At 36.3% G+C, this 22,115-nt stretch overlaps 2 protein-coding genes across 2 annotated transcripts in view; one reads left to right on the top strand and one right to left on the bottom strand.

The window, feature by feature from the left end:
- Positions 1-12,836, top strand: part of LOC107595870 (lysine-specific demethylase 6A-like) — a 41,710-nt gene extending 28,874 nt beyond the window's left edge. The window contains exons 15-29 of the mRNA XM_016286456.1: positions 1,128-1,268; positions 1,366-1,443; positions 1,739-1,843; positions 1,938-2,321; positions 2,627-3,390; positions 5,969-6,230; positions 6,918-6,979; positions 7,066-7,140; positions 8,744-8,892; positions 9,024-9,138; positions 9,262-9,449; positions 10,097-10,238; positions 10,362-10,488; positions 11,298-11,468; positions 11,611-12,836. Of these exons, the coding sequence (XP_016141942.1) occupies positions 1,128-1,268; positions 1,366-1,443; positions 1,739-1,843; positions 1,938-2,321; positions 2,627-3,390; positions 5,969-6,230; positions 6,918-6,979; positions 7,066-7,140; positions 8,744-8,892; positions 9,024-9,138; positions 9,262-9,449; positions 10,097-10,238; positions 10,362-10,488; positions 11,298-11,468; positions 11,611-11,640 (2,793 nt within the window). The 3' untranslated portion in view covers positions 11,641-12,836. The remainder of the gene's footprint in view (positions 1-1,127; positions 1,269-1,365; positions 1,444-1,738; positions 1,844-1,937; positions 2,322-2,626; positions 3,391-5,968; positions 6,231-6,917; positions 6,980-7,065; positions 7,141-8,743; positions 8,893-9,023; positions 9,139-9,261; positions 9,450-10,096; positions 10,239-10,361; positions 10,489-11,297; positions 11,469-11,610) is intronic.
- A 189-nt stretch (positions 12,837-13,025) lies between these two features.
- LOC107595885 (deleted in autism-related protein 1-like) lies at positions 13,026-17,956 on the bottom strand. The gene is made up of 5 exons (XM_016286469.1): positions 17,762-17,956; positions 17,114-17,378; positions 16,544-16,717; positions 15,259-15,547; positions 13,026-13,432 (listed from the first exon to the last, which is right to left on the bottom strand). Exons 1-5 carry the CDS (start codon positions 17,941-17,943, stop codon positions 13,086-13,088), a joined length of 1,257 nt encoding a protein of 418 aa, XP_016141955.1. The 5' UTR covers positions 17,944-17,956; the 3' UTR covers positions 13,026-13,085.
- Positions 17,957-22,115: the final 4,159 nt, after the last annotated feature.

Here is a 22,115-nt window from a genome sequence, read left to right as displayed (position 1 = left end):
CCACTAGACAAGCCTCTCTTACACCATCTAATGGTTTTAGACTCACAAAAATGATTTGTTAGTGGTTTTGGTTCAGTACAGGTTGAGCTTAACGCCATTTGTGGCTTTGTTTACAACAGAAAACAATTGAAACTTGTCACTTAATTTTTATTTATTATTATTTTTAAAGTATATGTTGTGGCTGCAACAAGATATTTACTGTACAGTACAGCCAGATAACTATTAAATATTATATTCACTACCATTTAAAAGTTTGGGGTCAGTAAGATTTTAAGCAGCACAACTGTCAACATTGATGATAATCAAAAATGTTTCTTGATCACCATATCAGCATATTAGAATAATTCATGAAAGATCATGTGACACTGAAGTAATGAAGTTATTACGTTTTATAATATAATAAAATTAACTTTTTTATATCGTAACCATGTTTTACTATATTACAGTTTTTACTGTATCAAATAAATTAAACTTTTGTTGAGCTTTAGAGACTTATTTTGAAAACATTAAAACATCTTGCTGACCACAAACATTTGAAGGGTAGTTTATGGCTATACATTTGTAGGCAGTTGTTTTGAATCAACAGAAGCCCCGTCACCACTTTTTATTTATTTATTTTTTTTTAACGATTGAGCTTAGTCTGTATTGAACCTGTGACATTCCTTTAATGAAACATCAAATTGTGTGGTAAGGCCTTCATGATTAAGTACCAGTAAAAGGTCCTTAATTTCCAGTCATACAGAACAATGTTGTTAGTAACATTGCTTCTGGAGAATAATCTTAAACTGCTAAGGTTTAAAGTTATTTCCACTAGTTCATTAGACCATAGCACTCATCAACACACATCATCCTTTGTTTCAACATATTGGTCACTAATTTTGGGGAACTGTTTAAATCTACTAGCATATATTTCTCATATATTTAACTGATAAAATCGTGAGTGGGAAAGTTGGCATAACCTTTCTCTTGACCTGGCCTTTTGCTTATTGTGTAACGGAGCAGTTTGACACTGAAAGTATCAATATTGATGCTTCATTGTCAAAGTGGTGCAAAAACACAATTTGGTTTGCTTTAGTGAAATGTTCATGCAACTGTCCTAGCTGCAATTCTGTATTTGTTGCCAATAGCAAAACACCTGCAAAGCTCATCAGAGCAATGAAGGCCAGTCCCAAATCCCAGGCCAGTCTCTTCCCCCTCATATGGTCTCTGGCCAGACTGATGACCAGTCCGGCCCAGCCAAAAGGAAGAGGACTGCTAGTCCAGCCAGGGTACTAAAGGACAGCATTTTAGTAAAAAAAAAAAATAAATCTATTACAACTGTCATGCAATGTTTGATTATTTACGGGTTTCTCGTCTCACCATCAGAATTCACCTGATTCCTGGGCAAATGTTCCAGGTCATCATCAAGTCCCCAACTGGAGTTTAACCCCACAGAAGCTTCAGGTTGGTTGCTCATTCTGGATGTTTCTACATCTGTAAACTGTTTTTACAAACTGATAGCTTTGCTATCACAGGAATAAATTACATTTTAAAATATATTAAAACAGATAACAGTTCTTTTAAATTTTAATAATATTTCACATTATTACTGGATTTACTGGATTTTTATTAGAATACGTGCAGCCTTGGTGAGCATAAGAAACTTCTTTAAAAAAAATAATAATAATAAATCTTAATTCTTATGAACTATCCAAAGCAAACTATTCTGTTTTTTATTTTATTTTATTTTTTAACTCAGCTTCTGGAACAGTTACGGACCAACAGGGCTAATCTGAAGCCAGTGCAGCTGCAGATGCTGGAACAGTTGGAAAAGCAGCTCAGTCTAATGCAACAGAATCAGCAGGTATGGATTGTGTAAAGTGGTGCATAGCAGACTGCAAACTTTTTGGTAGATTTTAATATTGATGGTTTGCCATCACTCTTGCTCTGCCCAACAGATGAGGCTGAATGCTATGGGTCAGATACGACCCAGTGTGTCCAACGGTCCTATAGCCGACCCCTCACTGCCTATGAACTCTAATTCCACATCCTCCTCTCACCATCCACACATTGCTCTTTCCCGCACTCCCTCCGCCCACTCACGATGCGCTGCTCAGCCAATAGCCAATGGACCTGTCCCTGCAAGCCCCGCCCCATGCACGGCTGGAACCCTGGGTAACACAGATACCGTCTCTGTGGGCAATAATCACCTCCCAGGAATGGGGAGCAACATAAATGTGCCTTACTTGCGGCAAAACGCACTACCTCATAACTGCACAACCCCCACCAGCAGCAGCATGGATGATGAACCGTGGAAAAGCCAACACATCAACTCCACTCAGGTGAGATTATAATGTCCTCGTCATTATCATGTTATGTACAATATTGAAGTTCTTTAGGGTCGCTCTGTGGCAAATCATCCACATTTCAGAAACGTCTCCAGCTCAAAATTTGGATCTTTTTTTTTTTTTCTGAAGAAGGGTAAGCATAGTGATGAAAGCCAAAATATTACATGCCATGGATAAATATTTACTGTATTATGTATAAATGTACTGTATAAATATTTCTCTAGTTTTGAACGAAGGTAGGATGTAAGATGTATTTCACTGTGTAACCCAGTATTCCTTTCACTTTATCTTTATTGCAGGGGCTTCAGAAGAGTCCAGGTTCATGTTCAGCAGGTCCTAATGGCGAGCAGCCTTTCTCTTCCGCTGGGACTTCCCAGCCTACCCCGGCAGCCGGCACTGGCGTTCCAAATCAGGTCGGACGTTCGGCCACAGCCAGCGACACGTTAGCGCCGGAGGCCAGTCACAATCACATCCCCTCCCCTCGCTCCTCTCACTCTGCTACCTCAGGTGGACAGCAAAGCATGGTTCACACCAAAGAGAGCAAGCCTTCAGGAAATGGGCATTTCGCAGGGACGCCTAACAGCACTGCCACTGCAGAAGGACTGCCTAATCACGTCCATCAGGGCCAGGCAGACGCTGCTGGGGCGAAACCCTGCTCACCAGGTGTACTTAGTTCAGACAATCCTCAGCTCTCTGCCTTGTTGATTGGAAAAGCCAATGATAGTAATCATAGTAATTGTGGTGGATTGACAGCTGCCGGCACAAAGGTTAACAACATTCACCCAAGTCTGCACCCGGGGCTTAAGGCACAGGAAAACTCGGTGGCCTCCTCCCCGTGTTCTGCCATGTCCACAGCCACACCCTCACCCAAATCTGCAGACCATCACAGCACTCAGAACAGTGTTAACAGCCCCACGCTCAATGGCAAAGGTCTGGAGGACTCTCAGAGCCCCTTGAAGGTGGCATCTCCGCTGGTTTGTCGTAAACCCATGCCTCCCTCGTTTGCCCCATGGTCCTCTGTCTCCATCTACCCCAGCTCCAGTGACGTGCTGAAAGCATGCAGGTAAGTTACTCATTCCTGCATGCATTTGAGCCTAGTTGTGCAGAATTCCAAACAGGCTTCTTGACAGGTTTTGTGCTGTTTTTTGGTTATGGTTATACTAAGCCACCTTAACAGGATTATCAGCTTTTTTTGTGTGCATGTAATTACATCCAGCCAGACCACATCATCACCTTTTCTGGCGTAATACAAATCCATCCTAGTTGATTAGGTTTAAATCTGCTGTAAAATGATGTTTTAGGCTGATGACTTGATGTATTGTTTTGATTTGTGCTAAAAAAAAAAAGATTTGCAGTGGTGAGCTGTTAATTATTTGGAAGGTAGTTGAACTACTGCTTTTGTTTAGTATTATATTTTTTATTGTATTATATTTTGTCATTTTATAAGCTTTGATGGGAAACTTCATGGGAGTTGTCTACTAACTCTGTTAGAGGTGTGTCTGTAAAATATACAGCTGTGTGGTTCTCTTCAAGATGGTCTTTGATTGCTTTCAATACACTGCCAATATACAGTAGTAGCTGTATACGGTACCCTTTAAAAGTTTGGTGTCAGTATGTTTTTGTTTTTTTTTAAGAAATTGATACTTTAATAGAGCAAGGATGCACTAAATTGATCAAAAGTAACGGTTAAGACGTTTGTAAGTTTGCAAACAATTCTATTTCAAATTAATATTGCTGTTCTTTTGAACTTTCTATATTAATCAAAGAATCTTGGAGGGAAAATATTCCAAGGTTTCCAGAGAAATAATATGTGGCACAACAGTTTTCAACATTGATAATTATAAGAAATGTTTTGTGACACTAAATATATTAAAACAGAAAAGTTATTTTAAGTTGCAAATGTAGCCTTGGTGAGCAGAAGAGACATTAAAAAAAAACTACAGACTCTAAAATTTTAAATAGTAGTGTATAGTATGCAGTTTTATTTATTTGTTTGTTTATGCAGTGCTAATTTTATATGCATTTGCTAACCTATCTAGTGTAACTAGAAATAAGCAAGACTGATAAATTCTTGCTTGCAAAATATTTTATTAAAAAAGCTATTCCATCATTAAAAATGACAGTGAAAGTACCACACTACCCAACAACACAGAGACTAAGCTGCAGAAAATGTATGGCAGAGTCAAACTTGTCCATTTTTATTAGAGCCCGACCGATATATCATTTTGCCGATATTATCGGCCGATATGAGCCTGTTGCCGATATATCGGTATCGGCAAATATGCCGCCGATATGAAATTTTTTTTTACAGAACATATAATGCAGATCAATTGCTTGAAGTGGTGTAATTACTTAGTTTGTCCAGCAGAGCGCGCTCCATTGTTTGCTACTGGCGACCTGGATGAAACGCTTTAAAGCTTAAGTCTATGGAAAACCATTGAAACTTTGAACGTTCCATAGGGCTCCTCGAGCTGAAGGGATCCCCCGAATTTGGTAGAGATCTGCCGGCACGTTCGCAAGATAGTGACACCAGTCAACACTTTCACTTCAGTAAGGAGGTCTCTTGTTCAGGCAGCATTCACGCGTTGTCTTATTCGACCGTAAGTGCCCTGCGAAGTGTACTTCACATGAAATTCCGCCATGATTCCAGTTCCAAGGGAACGTACACGTTACATTCAAAGGGCATTAAAGTGTGCGAGACGTGAAATTATATTGTATTTATTTATTTACAGATGGAGTTTGACAATGAACACATTGCAACCATGCGTGGGACGGCCCACATAAACGAGCAAAAATGCTTTACATGTCTTGAAATAATAATTTCTAAACATTGACTGTCAGTCTTTATTCATCTGTTTTTGTCGTTATTTCTCATTAAAATTAATTAAAGTAAATAGTGTAAATTACATCGCTAATGTTATAGAATAGCACATTGTAACGCTGTTACAACGTGCCCTATCTGCGAAACTGGAATTTAAAACTGGTTAGTGTCTTCTGCTAGTAATCAAAGCATTAAAAAACTATCTGAACTGATAAATAACAGATTGGAGATTAAAATAACAGCAGATTTGTCTCATTTAAAATAAATAATAAAAAATAATAAATAATAAAAACTGAGATAATAAATTTACTTAAGCCAGAATTTAAATGTAATATTCAAACCACGTGTGTTACAACTAACACCCCGTTCCTTTGTGCATCACACTCATCGCAATTTTATTGTTAAATTGTTAAATGCCCTTACATATCTGTCACCATTATAAGTGTTTGAATGGTCTTTCAATGTTAAAGTTGGAAAGTTGCTGTCAGGAAAATTTGGGCCATTTGGACAATTTGAATACTCCTGTCATGTTAAATGGCATTTTTATTGTATAGCAAAAAAGTGTTTGTCCATATTTTTCTACATTTGGACCCAATTGGTGTGTAAGGGTTTGAAACCTGAACCTCATATTCCCATTTGATTCCCAATTGTATCCTTCCTCTATTGTCTCTTGTTGCTAATTTAGAAATGCTGAAAATCTCAATCACACATTCCCTCCAAAACCATGCCTTAAAAAAAAAAAACTTTTGAATTAATAATAATAATAAATTATAGTTATTATTACTATTTAATAATTAAATATTTAATACATTTATTTTAGTTTTTATCCTTTGTTTTCATCGGTTGACATTTTTGGTGTCTTTCTCTTCATGCCAGACCTAGGATTGTTCTCTACCAAGACTCTGGTGGAGGCCAACCCAGAGCACCTGGTGGAGGTGAGGACTCAGTTATCTCAGCCCACTGATGAGAACTGGGATGTGACGGGAAGCAGGAAGATGTGGCGTTTTGAGAGCAGCCGGTCTCACACCACCATCGCCAGATACGCTCAGTACCAGGCCTCGTCTTTCCAGGAATCGTTGCGGGTGAGTTGTCATAATAAAAAAAACATGCAATCCTAAAATTTTGAGAGAATAATTCATTAGTGGCATCAGTTTAACATGGCGTTAGATTTCTTGGTCGTAACACACATACAAAAAATAATGGTTAGAATCTTGCACTCTTGATTGTCCATTCGCTCTGAAGTGGGGCCAGTATGTCAACAATCCACATTTCCTCCTCGTGCCAGGAGTTTGAGTGTTTGTATGTTTTTGTGTGACTGTCATGCCATTTCACACTCAATGTTGCTCACCCGCGAACTGTACCCGAGTCCGCCTAAAAAGGGTGGTCTGGGGTGTGGTTAATGCGAACTCCGGTACGGTTTGCTTCTGATGTGAATGCAGTCATACTAATTCACGGAAGTGAACTGCTATTAATGACCTATGAATTGATCAAAATATGTATGTGTGTGTTTACACAATCGCTTTCCTGATAAGCGTGAGTGACATGCTGCAGCAGAGAGAATTTAGATCTCATTTCTGCTCGCACCGTGTTCTTTTGAACCTTTGCATTACAGTCGTGACAAAAAGAGACGCATATGGTGCTGTGTTGGCACTTTGGAAACGAAGCTAAATTTTTAAATTCCAAAGTACAAAAATGAAGCAAGCAAAAAAACACTTCATGATTGGTGCTTTGATTCTAATGGTTGCTTTTTCGCATTTTGTATCTAACAGGAGGAAAATGAAAAGAAAGGGCAGAAAGACCACTCAGACACAGAATCTGCTCCATCAGAAAAGTAAGTCCATGTTCAATTAAAGTCTAAATGGTTTAAACACTTTTGACAGAACCATAGTCTTTAACTGGAGCCTGCGTTTGTTTCAGTGTGGTCCGCAGAAGAAGAGGTCCCTTTAAGCACATCAAGTTTGGAACCAACATTGACTTGTCAGATGAGAAAAAGTAAGTGCTCACTGGTTTTGTTCCTCTTCTAAATGTTTCTTTATTCAAGTGCAAACCATCTAACATGAAATAGAAAGTTGCAGATCTGCTTGTATGCATTAAAGTCCCAAAGTCATTGTGAAGCCACAACTTGTTTAATGAAAATGCATTTGCAGGCACAACATTTGGTTGTAAAATTGCAGATATAGGCACAGCTGTGATCAAGCATCGGTAGGGCCAATATGACAGCATATATATATATATATATATTAGGGCTGCACGATTAATCGCAAGCGATATTTAACGCGCATCTTGTCAGAAAGCCGGTTCTTTAATCAGCGGTAAATCTCCATCACCTGCGTGCTTTCACATGGAGCAGCATTAACTACACAGAGCCGTTGTTCACTGACAAGCTGCGCAAAACCACGTTCATATTCGCGCGATTTTTAGAGCAGCTCCTCAGTGAACAACGGCTCTGTGTAGTTAATGCTGCTCAATGTGAAAGCACGCAGGTGATGGAGATTTACCGCTGATTAAAGAACCGGCTTTCTGACAAGATGCGCGTTAAATATCGCATGCGATTAATCGTGCAGCCCTAATATATATTAGGGCTGGTAGTCTATATATATATATATAGACTACCATTCAACCAGACAAAATACTATCAAAAACAGTAACAATGTAAATTATGATTACATTTTAACCCTCATGCTGTGTTCCTGTCGTTTTGACCAACGAGATTTCCTTTTTCCTGAAAATGCTAGTTATCACATTGGACTAAACTTACTGACTCTGAGGTGAAAAAGCTTAGATCAATGAGCCCTACAACCAATCCTAATTGAAAGAAAACAAATTGACAAAGATTGAATCCAAGATTTGGTTATAATTTATCATAATGAGAGATTTACAAGCAATTTTTAAAAGACCGGTCATTTTTGTACCAGTAACACTAAGGTAAAGGATTTTCAGGTTAAAATAGCTGTTTTCTGTGTTTAGACATTTTAAAATGATGATTTAAAATGTGAAATTTTAGCTTTGATTGTAGACTGGATTGCTGAATAGAGCTTTGATAAGAAAATTTGTTATATAATCTATAAAAAAAAATCTTCCTAATGTGCTAATTTTGTAATTGAGAAAATTATTATTACATTTCTTATTAAAAATGAGAGGTTTTTCTGGGTAGAAAATGATGCTCCATGAAGTGTGAAATAGCTACAGTGTAATTTATTTAAAATAGAAATAGTTACAGTAATTTTTAACAAATGTCTTTACAGTAGTTCTTGATCAATTTGTTGAATTCTAGGATAAATGTCACCTAGCAGAATCTGAAAGAACTAATCTTTTAAGCACTTCTTTCTTTAATGGTGAAAAGGCGCTCTATTTCATGTTGTGCTTAAAACCCTTTAACAGTAATAAAATCACTTTAATGCACACCTCATGTGGTTTAGTGCTTCATCAAGATGCTCTAGAGAGAGTTTAATTGAAATCTGAAGGAGGATTGTGTGAGTGTTAAATGGGCCTTTTCAGACCTCTTGCAGAGTTCAGACAGACTCATAGAGTTGTGATGCAACAGGGAGACATGTTAGGTCGCTGCATCTGACCTCTCTGCCCTGTGGCCTTGCAGGTGGAAGCTGCAGCTGGCTGAGTTGAGTAAGCTGCCTGCCTTCATGCGGGTGGTGTCTGCAGGGAATCTGCTCAGTCATGTGGGCCACACCATTCTCGGCATGAACACAGTCCAGCTCTATATGAAGGTCCCAGGCAGCAGGACACCAGGTCAGCTCATTGGCATGCCAGCACATACACATCTCGCCGTGCTTTACAGAGGCAGCGCTCAAATACAGACGTTACAGAGTTGAATGTAGGGATGTTAATAAAAATACTAAACAATTTCTTTTTCCATTCAGGTCATCAAGAAAATAACAACTTCTGCTCTGTGAACATTAACATCGGCCCTGGAGATTGCGAATGGTTTGCCATTCCTGAGCCGTACTGGGGTGTCATGAATGACTTCTGTGAAAAGTAAGCACAATCAAAAATGCTTTAATTCTACTAAAACACCATACTTTGGGTTTAATGTAAAATATGAATTTTAGCATGTTTGTATGGCTTGCATATGTGCTGACTGCCATATTCTTTATGCAGGAATAATATAAATTACCTAATGGGCTCATGGTGGCCAAATCTAGAGGATTTGTTTGAGGCCAATGTTCCAGTGTATCGCTTTATCCAGCGACCAGGTGATCTGGTCTGGCTTAATACAGGCTCTGTGCATTGGGTTCAGGCTATCGGCTGGTGCAACAACATTGCCTGGAATGTAGGACCACTCACTGGTAAATAGTTGCTTATCACTGCTGTTAGACCACTGGATCTGTTCTAAAACCTTGTGAGCTGCTGAAGACCAACTGCCTACATATGCAGCTGTTTTCTGAGGGAGCGACTGAATCATTGTTGAATGTCTAAAGTGACTGTTTAGAGCACTCTACATTGGCAACTTGTTAAAATGCTTTTAAATCTTTTTTCCAAATTAAAAAAAGGTGGTTTCAGCTGTTTAAAAGTCACATTCAATCTTAAAGCTTTTATCAAAGATAAATTTTGAAAATCTTATATAGGTTTTAATTCTTTTTAAGATATTCTATATTTTTTATTGTATACATGTAAAATCAAATCAATTAACAATCTAATTCTCTTGGTTTTGTGTGGTAATTAAATTTTTCCTTAATTATTTTGTATTTTGAGATCACTTTATGAATTAATGAAGGATGCATATATTTAATTTGCAAAGTCCATAAAAAAAGGCTGTCTTGGTAGGCAGCTCACTTGGTTTTAAATGTTACAATTTTGAAGAAAGCGAGGTTTTACAGCCTTGTAAAGTGAAATATAATATCAGTATTGCTTGTATTTAGGTGCTTTAGTTAAAATGTAGTTCATCTATTTGTTAATTGATCAAAGTGTCTAATTCTTATCTGTTCTTCGTCAGTGCATCAGTACAAGTCAGCTGTGGAACGCTATGAGTGGAACAAACTCCAGAATGTTAAATCCATTGTTCCCATGATTCACCTCTCTTGGAACATGGCCAGGAACATCAAAGTGTCAGACCACAAACTCTTTGAGATGATCAAGTGAGTCTGCTCCATTACATTTACGATTCTGGTTCTTTGAGAAGTCGCAATGACAGTTTCTCTTGACTGAAATCTCAAGCAGAGTAACGGAATTATTAAATAAGGTTTGTTCCTCCTCCTCAGGTACTGTTTGTTGAGGACACTAAAGCAGTGTCAGACGTTGAGGGAGGCGCTTATAGCTGCTGGAAAAGAGCTAGTTTGGCATGGAAGGACCAAGGACGAACCTGCTCACTACTGTAGCATCTGTGAGGTGTGTATTCTTCACCAAAGTTTTTTAGATTTGAATTGTATGCAAGTTTTAAATAATAGAAAATAGTTTTACACTCGAAGTAAATGGTTGCTTTGGCACATTTGTTTAAAATTGGACATTGTCAGCTCTGGAAAAAAAAGTATTAAAAATAATTCAATTCTAAAAATGCATGGAAGTGTCATGAAAATGTCAAGAATTTAAGTATATTATTTAAAGTATTTCTAGTTATGCTCAGCTAGTTACTCGTTGGCTTAACATTTCACTTTGCAAATGTGATCTCTATTTAAATTGATTTTTGAAAATTCTTATCCTTTAATCATAAACAATTGGAAGCGTCATTAAAAATGAAGTGGTTCTAAAAGACCTGTGTTTATTCTGCATCTTACTTATGGTAATCATGTTGAGATCACATTGATCATGGATGAAAAACATGCCTGTGATGTTGAAATATATTCATTTTTAGATTCAATAATTTTTTTTTCAACAAATTTTATACAAGGCTTCATTTATAGATCCCAGAATGTTTTTTCAAGAAATTTCATACAAGGCTTTGTAAAATTAACATTCAAAGTTTGTCTTGACACTTTGCTTGCCATTAGGTAATTAATATTATAGAAAATACATACTTTAAAATTTTTACCCGTTTCTTTTGCCATAAAACCTGGTTTTGCCAGAAACATAAAAACTACAGTTAAGGGTTTTTATTTATTTATATTTCAGTTTGTTTTAATTATATCTTCCCATTTTCCATTTTTATTTGATTGCATCTTTTCTATTCATGCATATGTTTTAATATATATTTATCCCAGGTGGAGGTCTTTGATCTGCTGTTTGTCACCAGTGAGAGCAACTCACGTAAGACATACGTGGTGCACTGCCAGGGCTGTGCTCGGAGATGCAGCCCTAACCTTGAGAACTTTGTGGTTTTAGAGCAGTACAGAATAGAGGACCTCATGCAAGTGTATGACCAATTCACATTAGTAAGTCTCAAAGCCCTTATCTTGAGAAGCCCTTGCCTTCTATAGATCTCTGCATAAACCTTTTCTATCACCTTTTTTATATTTGTATGATTAATAGTCTCATGACTCTCACGTGCTTAATGTCCTCTGGCTCTTTCCACAGGCCCCACCCCTGCCCTCCTCCTCAACTTGACGTTAACATTAACGGTTCCTCGGATAACACCCTGGAACGCAACACATCTCTTTCTGATATTCAGGAGACCTGACCCAGTTCCACACCACTGGTTTCTGTAGCAAACCCCACAAGGCTGCTGGTTCTAAGCTGTTTGTCTATGCAACCTTGCCAAGTATGGAGTTTCGGCCCACTGGAGTGAAGTGGGATCGTCTCCATCTTCAGGACTGTTTCAGCTTGTTCAGCACCACTTCTCTTTGAAACACAAACTACAAATAGACTAATTGCTGAGGAAAAATGGTTTTGTGTATATACCACAAAAGGCAAAATCACTCAAAACTACTGACTCTTCATTTTTCTTTTACTGTTGCTTTAAACCTCTTTTTTTGTTTTTGTTTCTTGTCTTTTTCTGTACTTCATGTACGATCTAATACGTGATTTTCTTTTAATCATTTCCTCTTAAGTACTACCGTAGCTGGGCTTTTTTTTCAACATTTTCTTTAGGTAACAAAAAAGAGAAATTTTGTAATGTGAATTTTTCTTTCCTTTTTAAAAATGTTTTGTCTCTTTTTCTTAAGGAAAAAGTTAAGTTGGAGGGGGATAGCCAAGTCACAAAGAAAAATGGGTTGCACATAGACTAAGGAATAAACTTTAATTTGCGTTATATTTCTAATCTTGTTGTAAATTTACACTATTTATAAATATTTATTGCTTGAAAATATTTGTTGATGGAATGCTGGTATTTTTTTTTCAGAGTTCCTGCCATTAAATTTTATGGAGTAATGTCATTTTGAACATTTCTCTTTTTACATTTTCTATACATAAAACGGCTTAGCGAGCATTGTACAGAAACATGAAGATTGATATGGTTTATGGGTTACTAATCAGAGTTGTCTTTGTAATTAAATGATTCTTTTGTGATGGAAAAGCCTTGTCTCGTCCATGAATTATAACATGTATACAATTTGAATAGACTTTTTCTTTTTTTTAAATTTGCACAAGTCTTTGTTTGCTGACTGTGCTTTGATAACATAAACTGGATATATACTGATTACTGATGTTACACAATCCATTTCATGTCATGGTTGTCTTAAGTGCTATTTTCTATATTGCCATACTGCCAAGGTTCAGAAAGTATCTGTGAACTTTATGCTGTCAGTAATAGGCCTTAAAGGGATAGTCCACCCAAAAATGAAAAGTCTGTCATTTACTCACTTCTTATTCCAAACCTGTACGACTTTCTTCTGTGGAACAAAATAGATATTTTGAAGAAGACCATTGGAGACCATTGACTTCTATTGTATGGACAAGAAAAAACAAAACAAAAAACTGACTTTTTATTTTAAATATTTTCTATGTTCCACAGAAGAAAAAGTCCCACAAGTTTAGAAACAACATGAGCGTGAGTAAAAGATAACAATGTTCATTTCTGGGTGAACTATCCCTTTTAAGTGGTTAGTTTTGGTTTAGAACTTGTCACTATAGAGGCATTCAGGATACCTGTATCCATAGAGAGCACTGCATGGCCTTAATGTCTGTAAAATGTCTTTTAAGGTTTGGGCTGCAGCAATTATTCTTTGATCAGACTGAGATTGGTCTGCACAGATATCGAGAGCACTGACTGCATCTTTGGGAAGATGACCTGACTGCACATCATTAGGCGCGAGCAGATTGTTGATAACATGTTTGCAAAGTAGGATAAAACTCTGTGCGGCTCGAACAGTTTCACACGGAGGCGGTCTTTCACAAGATCCACTGAGACAGGAGAAGACATCGAGGTGTTCTGTTAGCAAGTCTTCATCAGGAGGATATCCTGCAGGAAGGAGCAATGTAATGAGTTTAGGTATAACACATGTATGACATAGCACCAGATTTGGTTAAACAATAAATGATCACTATGTAGTAAAGTTCAGTGGCAGAACCAGAGGGGTGTCCAGGGTGGCACTGAATACCCCTGACATCTGATTGGCCACCCCAAAATGTATTATCCTACTATTTCATTTTCCTTGTTTAATCATACTGAAAGAAGCATTTATTTAAGCCTCAAACTCAAAGGACACGATGTGTCTGGTGTGCCGCATCGCACTTTATCTCATCCGGTGTAGCTTCCAGCCTCTGCTAACTCAGGCCACACGTTCATTTTCCTACATCGCAGAGCAAAGAGAGGACACCGACAACACGCTGACAGACAAGACCGAGCAGGTTACTTTTGATAGTAGGAAACAAATTCTCAGCATTCAAATTCTTTTAGTTTTATTAAGAATTTGAAACGATTTACAGTTTTGGAGCTCTTTAGTGGTGTGATGGTTCACATGCGCTCCCGCTTTGCCTCAGTTCAAGCAAAGCAGTAGTGCTAATTCTAATTAGCACGAAATAAACAAGAATGAATATCCGAGGGCATGTTGAAAGATACACTACAACTTACTGAATTTATGTCTCATGTAATCACTCAATGAGTGTTTCAATCGCAGAAAGACAGCAGCTTCAAAACATTGTTACATAAACGCAGAAAATCCATTCAGTGTCCATAAACTAGCAAGAAAAATGTACACTAGTAAAAAATGGTCACGTTATTCTAGAATGTACACCTTATTCTAAAAAATGGTCTAATATGAAACCTTAACAATAGGGTGCCCTGCCTATAGTTTAGATTAGAAAAAATGAGAGAGAGAAAAACATTTAGGCTACTTAATCGCAAGCTTGCAAATTATTCCTGAATAATTCTCACTCCAGGCTGAACTCAAAGTTGGCAGCCCTGTTTGAAGTAAGTTGAAGTTTTAGGTTTCCTGAACAGCATTTACAAAATTCACTGTATAAGTTAATGTTAGATCTTTTCCAACCACTGGTTAATCATATAGAGAAATAAGAGAAATAAGTTCCAATAGACTAACATTTGACGTTACGGTAGGAATGTATAGCAAATGTAGGGTACTGTGAAATAATCAGTAATCGTAGGATTTGTCATGCTTTTTTTATGCCAGGTTGGAGTCATACACTGATTTTCTGTCATGGTCTATGTGCCCCCTGAATTAGCCTTGGCCACCCCAATGTAAAAAACTCGAGCTCCGCCACTGGTAAACCTATGTCATGAATAATTAAAAAACTGATGATCACTTTTTAATTTAATTAATTTATTTCATTTTCTACATTTTATTTGCCCTAATGTTAAAAATAATGTTTTTGAAATAATTCTCTTGTCCTCACCAACGCTGCATTTATTTTATCGAAACACAGTAAAAAAAAAAACAGTGATATTGTGAAATATTACAATTTAAAATAATTATTTTCTATCTGAATATATTTTAAAATGTAATTTATTCCTGTGATGGCAAAGCTGAATTTTCAGCATGTTTACTCCAGTCTTCAGTGTCACATGATCCTTCAGAAATCCTTCTACTCTGATTCTATGCTGATTTGGTGCTCAAGGAATATTATAAATTAAATAATTATTATTATTATTATTAATGTTGAAAACAGTTGTGCTGCTTAATATTTTTCCAGGATTCTTTACTGAATAGAAGACTTGAATTACACTTGAAACATGACAAAGTAAGTTTGTTTGTGTACATGGTAAAAGCAAATATTTTACCATAAAATCTATTTACAGGTTGCTGCATACATGACTAAGCCAGAACTGACCTTCCTGCAAGTCAATGATCCCTATGGTACTGGTATCCACAATGAAGACCCTGCTATCATCCAAGGTACCAAACATGTCCTCTGAGATGTTCGTGTAGAAGAGGCTGAACTGGAGGCTGTTGGAGCTCAGGCTCTGGGTGATGTGAAGAAGCTGATAGGCAATGTCCGCACGGCGCGCCAACGGAGAGGAAAACAGGCTCCTGAGGGGTTTGCTCCCTGCCCAGACCATCATCCTTCCACAGGAGCCATGGTAGCGGAGGAAGGGCCAGCCCTCCGTGCCTGGAAACATCTGTAGGCAGAAAAGTCAAAAGTAGGGCTGAAAACAGGAAGCGAGGGAGCTCGAGCATGCAATGCCAGTGTGTACATTTGCACTTACTTTATATATACACTACCGGTCAAAAGTTTGGGATCAGAACGATTTTTTATGTTTTTTTAAAGGAGTTTCTTATGCTCATCAAGGCTGCATTTATTTGTTCAAAAATACAGGAAAAATGTAATATTGTGAAATATTATGATGTAAAATAACAATTTTCTATTTTAATATACATTAAAATCTAATTTATTCCTGTGATGCAAAGCTAAATTTTCAGCATCATTACTCCAGTCTTCAGTGTCACATGATCCTTCAGAAATCATTCTAATATGCTGATTTATTATCAGTGCTGGAAACTGTGCTGATTAATTTTTTTTTTGGAACCTGTGATACATTTTTTCAGGATTCTTTGATGAATAAAAAGTTAAAAAGAAGAGCATTTATTTTAAATAGAAATATTTTCTAACAATATACACTACCGTTCAAAAGTTTGGGGTCAGTACATTTTTATTCTTTCCTTTTTTTTGAAAGAAATTAAAACTTTTATTCAGCAGGGATGTGTTAAATTGTTAAGAAGTGATAGCAAATATTTATATTGTTACAAAAGATTTATATTTTGAATAAATGCTGTTCTTTTAAACTTTTTATTCTTCAATAAATCCTGAAAAAAGAGGCAAGAAACGTTTTATGTTTTCGAAATATTAGACATACAAGTAATGCTAATGTGTGCATATTTTTTAATATTATTTGCATATAGTTCAAAATTATTACTTCCCAACTAGAATTAGACCTAAAATTTCCTTCACCATTCTGTTTGTTTATATTTTATAAAACAATTTGGTCCCCCCCTGTGTTCAAGACTGAGTTAATGCATTGGGAATGCACTGGGAATCGAACCTATGACCTTGACGTTGCGAGCGTCATGCTCAATTGCTGCACAATGTGCAATTGGCGGCCATCTTATTGTTATACCTGCATTATGAGAGGTTGTTGATTGACAGCCAGGGTATAAAGAAGTCTGAGTTTGTCCTTTTCACTGAAGTGCTTCATCTGCACACTTGCCACATCGGTCACTTCAAAGTAGCGTCGCACAATGCGGTCCAGCAGCCTCTGAGATGGACAGCTCAGCATCGGGGTCACCAGACCCTTAGAGAAAGAGTTTATTAAAAAAAAAAAAACAACTCATAGGTTTTCAAATGATATCTATAGGGTGTTGTTTATTCAACTATGGGTTTGTTTGTTTTGCACTTTATTTAAAACAAAATGGTTTGTTGTGGGGGGAAATTACATGCAATTTAGAAACTCCCATATAACATATTTAAAGTTTGGCTACAAAGGAAGAAATACACTTGTTACCTTCATCTTCACCAAAACATTAAGAACCATTGATAATCAAGAAAAAAATGGCCACATTGTAAGTCCTAAATTGGCACCTCCTAGTTTTCAAATGAATAACCCTTTGAAATGTAATTGTTCAGACCTTAAATCCTGAACTACTGCTGACCTCAAATAGACATCAGAATACAGAGACTGAATGCAGACCTTCACCATGCTGGGAAGCAGTAGGTTGGAGCGGACCCATCTTTGGAAGCGTGACGTGGCCCTGAGGACAGCTTCAATGCTGCAGGATTTCCCTTTGCCTGCTGAGGTGCAAATGCTATTGTCTGATATCTGTTGCAGGGGAGGAGACATCAAGTGGGACAGCACCACAGGTCTCCAGCCCACTGTGCTGTCTGTATAGTTCCCCTCATATGAACGCACATCTGCTGAGGAGAGATTAGACTGAGCAGTCAGCCATCTTTCAAACCTGCGGTGAAATAATCAGTGTCCACATTAGCTTCCTGTTTTTGCTTTCATTGCTCATGCTCCCTCGGATCAATGATTAGATACTGTGAGCTGCACATTTTGAAGACAATTTTGATGTAGAAAAAGGCAGCTTTCTACTGACTTTTGATTTTCCAATAGCATGCAATGCTCTTATTTGAACATATATAGGCTACAAGCAGAAAGTTATTTAAGCTGGATAGTTCATTAAAAATGTACTTCATTTATTTAGACATTTTTGTATTTGGACATTTGGATACCTTGTTCTGGGGATCCTATGCTTGTATTGTAGTATATCTTTAAAAACTCTCTTTAAGGACAAAGAGAATATTCTTCTCTGACTTAATAGCAAAAATACTAGTTTACCTTATTTCATCCTTGAAAAACTTCTTGCAAATGGATGTTCCAATGCAGGCGTTGCATTTATCCAAACCCAAGAGGATTCTTCTGAAGTCATGGAGCTTCTCTTGGGGTGCTGGTGAGGGGTATGGAGTACCAAGTGCCAATATGAGGTACAATGTCCAGACCTCTGACCATATCCCTGCCATCACTGTATCCTAAACCCCAGAAGCACAGCAGCATATAGTGGCAGCCCAGTATGGTTAAAAACCCTCCACACTTAACATGAGAAAATTAAACAATGAAGTGGCACCTCTTGAGTGTTAGCCGTAGATCTGTTATATCCCCTGCACTAAACACCTCACTTAGACAGGAAACACATGGTGAACAAAGATAACCCTTGTCGTCATGGTGATACTTCCTCCTGCATACAGCCTAATTTCAAAGCTGTAAACGCAAAGGATACCCTGTTTTACCCATTGAGTTTTTCTGAAATGGTGATTTTTAAGACTTTTTGTGTATATGTAAATTATCGATTCCACCTGCACAATGCAATGTTAAATTTTAAAGATTGCATTTTGAAGTTTGTATAAATTGATTTGAGAAAAAAACGTAATATAAAATAATGTCAGAGATATTGCAAAAAATGCATTATAATGTTTAATATTTAAAAACTGAAGCTTAACTGACTGTTGGGCTATTATTCAGAATAATATTACTATATTACACTCGCTGTGCCTGCAGTATGTACACTGTCCACAGTATGACAGACAGTGTATTTGTAAGGTACTAAACAAATAACAGGCTTCCAACCCTATCCAGGTGAAAAAGACGTAGTATTAAATGTATTAAAAATATACTTGAAATTCAAGTAGTATGTTTATCATACATTTGTGTTCCCAACATGCTTATTTTAAGTGCAATAAAAATATATTGAATTGCATTTTAATATATTTCTAAAAAGTATACTTTTGTATTAAATATATGCTTAGTTATACTTCTAAGAAATGTGCTAAACAGACGCATACGTTTAATGTATTTATAATATATGCTTAGTTATACTTCTAAGAAATATGCTAAACACAAGCACACTATAAGTATATTTCTAAAAAGTATAGTAGAAATACTATGTTAATAAATATATTTTTAGTTACACTTTTAAGGAATATGCTAAACACAGGCATACTTTTAGTGACTTTTTAGTGTATTTACAGAAAACATACATGTGTTACCCTTACTTAAAGTATATTGTATGTCTACTTTGTGTAAGAACATAACAAAATGATTACACTTTTAGTGGGTTTTTAATGTACTTTATATTGCAATAGGCCTACACATGGTTATATTTTAAATATTTATGTATTTATAATTTTAATATTTGGAAAAGTACAATATTTTGAAAAACATTTTTAACATTTACAATGTACAAACGTTTGTCAACTATTATTAAGCATTGCGATATTTAAAATATGTTGTTCAGTTTTACTTAAAAGGTTATGCTACTTTGGTTGTTCATTACATGATACATTAATTGTAATAAGCTAGGTGTTTATAAATTTGTTCAAGCTTGACGCCTTTATTTTCCAATATATATTTCTGAAATTCCCACAAGGATTTCAACATTATATATTAAAAAAAATTTTTTTTTAAAACTTGTGTTTACTTGTTTAAACTCAAACAGCACACTGACTAAACCTGATTGGTTCCAGAGCCATTGAACGGCTCTGATTGGTTCGTATGATAATGAGCTCACCCCAGAGAGCTTCGCATATAAAATATGATGTGCGTGCAAATGTCTCTTGAATGTGAATATAAGTCTACATTTAAACAGTATTATATAGAGCGGTCGCCGATCGTGTCTCTTTAGGGCACTTGGAGGAAACCACACAATTCATATGGATTACTTTGGCGATGTTTTTTTTTGCGATTTCAACTTTTTTAAACGTGAACATCTTTGGTGAATCTTCTTTCATCGGAGGGACATAACGTTAAATCTCTCAGATTTTTATTAAAATATCTCAGCGAGTTGCGTTTATATTCGCGTGATTTTTTGCGCAGCTTGTCAGTGAACAACGGCTCTGTGTAGTTAATGCTGCTCCATGTGAAAGCCCGCAGGTGATGGAGATTTACCGCTGATTAAAGAACCGGCTTTCTGACAAGATGCGCGTTAAATAACGCATGCCATTTATCGTGCAGCCCTAATCTTCAGTCTTTGAAAAACAAAGTGCATAAGTGAATAGCTTGTGTGTGTGTGTGTGTGTGTGTGTGTGTGTGTGTGCAGTCTTTTTTATGTATTTTTTTTCTTCAGTGTCCTTTTTTAGTGTACTTTATGAATATTGATAATGTACACAACAATATATAATACATTAAAGTTTTCTAGATATCAAAGTGTGTACGTGTGTGTATATACTGAAAAAAGCAGCTTTATAATATACTAGTAGTGTAATGCTAATACATTTCCAATGAGCTGAAATACAATTGAAATGTACTTGAAAAACGATGTTTCAAATATACTCTAACTGTAGTTCATGAAGTATTAAAAGGACATTTTAAATGTATTTTAAGAAATACACTTAAATTGCACTAAATATACTTAAAGTGGTTCCATTTTAACACAATTTCAGTATATTAAATATATTACAAATAGATTAAAATCCAACTTAAACATATCTTGAAATACACTTAATATACTTAAAGTTGTTTCAAATTAATACATTTAATATGCACTTAGTATAGTATAATTTAAATATAGTAAGTATGTCTGAAAAAGCACAATTTAAATATATTTCTTTTTCACCTGGGTAAGATCATGTCTAATGATAATCATTCACTTTTTATTCACTTTATCAGAACCATTCTTTCCACCAACAACATATTGTAACGTTAGGATTTGCCCAGATGTCAGGAAGTAAAAGAAGGAAAAGAATACTCATAAGATAGAGTTGGTGATCCCATACGTCTTTATACTAGCTCCAAAGGATCCTCGCACTCTCCGCATACATGGAAAAGAGTGGGGAGAAAAATACAAGACACACTCTGGCAGAATTACAAATAAAAATAATAAAATAATCAGGATGCTTTCTGGAGCAGAGTATAGTAGAACAGTCTGCAATATCACCAGTGCAAACGCTACACAGACACACCCACCTGGACAACGCATGACATCTCAGGTGTCTTAAAGGTACATCACAAATTAGGTGGCCATTACAATATCATTAGGAGTTATCATCTGCAGTGAAAGATACATCGATGCTATTTAGTCTACAGAATGTCATGCAAACATTGAATATGGACATACCTCAATGCTTCTTTGAATACTGTAAAAAAAACGTTTTGTTGTTATTTTATTGGATTGCCGACATTTAGGACTGACTACATGAGCATACAAAACTATGCAAAATATGCAAAGTAACCAGAGTAATTTGAGAAGGTAACTTAATGCTTGTTGAATTAAATAATCGGGCTACGTGACATATAATAAGTATATAATATTAGGTATATAAATGTAATACATAGTAGGCTATACTGTGCAGTAAGCAGTTAAGTATTCGCCTCTGATAATATCCCAAGTTGGTATTGTGCGTTTGCTGTCTAATATTGCGCTTTTTTCTTAGACAAAGCGGGCAATAGATGTCAGTCGTGAGACTTGAAAGACTGACTTCAGCTGCGTTTGATACTTTAATAGATTAAAGTTGATTCCTGTTGCGTTAGTCACGCTCGTGATTCATATAGTGCATATTAAACATGCTTGTGTTTTTACTCGCGCTGATTCACAAGTCTTTGGAGAACACACTAGTGATGATTTAAGATAAAAGGAAAATATCAATATGTGGGAGTAAATTCTGGAAGTTTTCTTTGGTCTAGTCATCCGACCACAGGAAAACATTAAATTATTGTAGGAAGTGGAGTAAATTTAACACAGTCTCTTATTCAAGGCTGTGTGTCAACGATGAATCATTATGACTGAAAAACTTGAATGGCGGTGAATATGGTTGAACTTGAACCCCATCCAAATAAACAATTTATTAGACGTACGTTGTTAAATATTTAAGCTGTTGACGTGAATATAATACTATATACTTTTAAGTCTTTCCTTCTCCTTTTTCGGGATTTGTTGTACTGAATTATGCTATTCATTACACAGCCATTTAACTAACATTTTTACACAAAGTGATTTACAGTTCACCCAGAGCAGCCGTTCTCCTGTTAGTTCATGATATCGATCCTAGAAGCACTTTTCTTGTACCAACCCAGATCAATTACCTGTAGGCTTTATTGTAAGGCATAGTTTAAATAACTACAAAATAAAAAATAGAATGAATAAACATAATGTTGTTCTGTTTGTACCTAGAAGTGAAGTAAAGCAGTGACCTGCTCTGCA

The sequence above is a fragment of the Sinocyclocheilus grahami genome, unplaced genomic scaffold (assembly GCF_001515645.1).
Source record: "Sinocyclocheilus grahami isolate Dianchi unplaced genomic scaffold, SAMN03320097.WGS_v1.1 scaffold209.1, whole genome shotgun sequence".
In the NCBI taxonomy this organism is placed as follows: Eukaryota; Metazoa; Chordata; class Actinopteri; order Cypriniformes; family Cyprinidae; genus Sinocyclocheilus; species Sinocyclocheilus grahami.
The sequence above is the reverse complement of the archived record's forward strand: the minus strand, read 5'-3'. Positions and strand labels throughout refer to the sequence as shown.

Excerpts from the sequence above, each read along its gene's own strand:
- LOC107595885 (XM_016286469.1), bottom strand. The coding sequence starts at position 17,943 with ATGGCAGGGATATGGTCAGAGGTCTGGACATTGTACCTCATATTGGCA. Across the intron at positions 17,379-17,761 it reads TTTTTCAAGGATGAAATAAG|GTTTGAAAGATGGCTGACTG; the intron begins GTAAACTAGTAT and ends ATTTCACCGCAG. Across the intron at positions 13,433-15,258 it reads GATCATTGACTTGCAGGAAG|GATATCCTCCTGATGAAGAC; the intron begins GTCAGTTCTGGC and ends TCCTTCCTGCAG.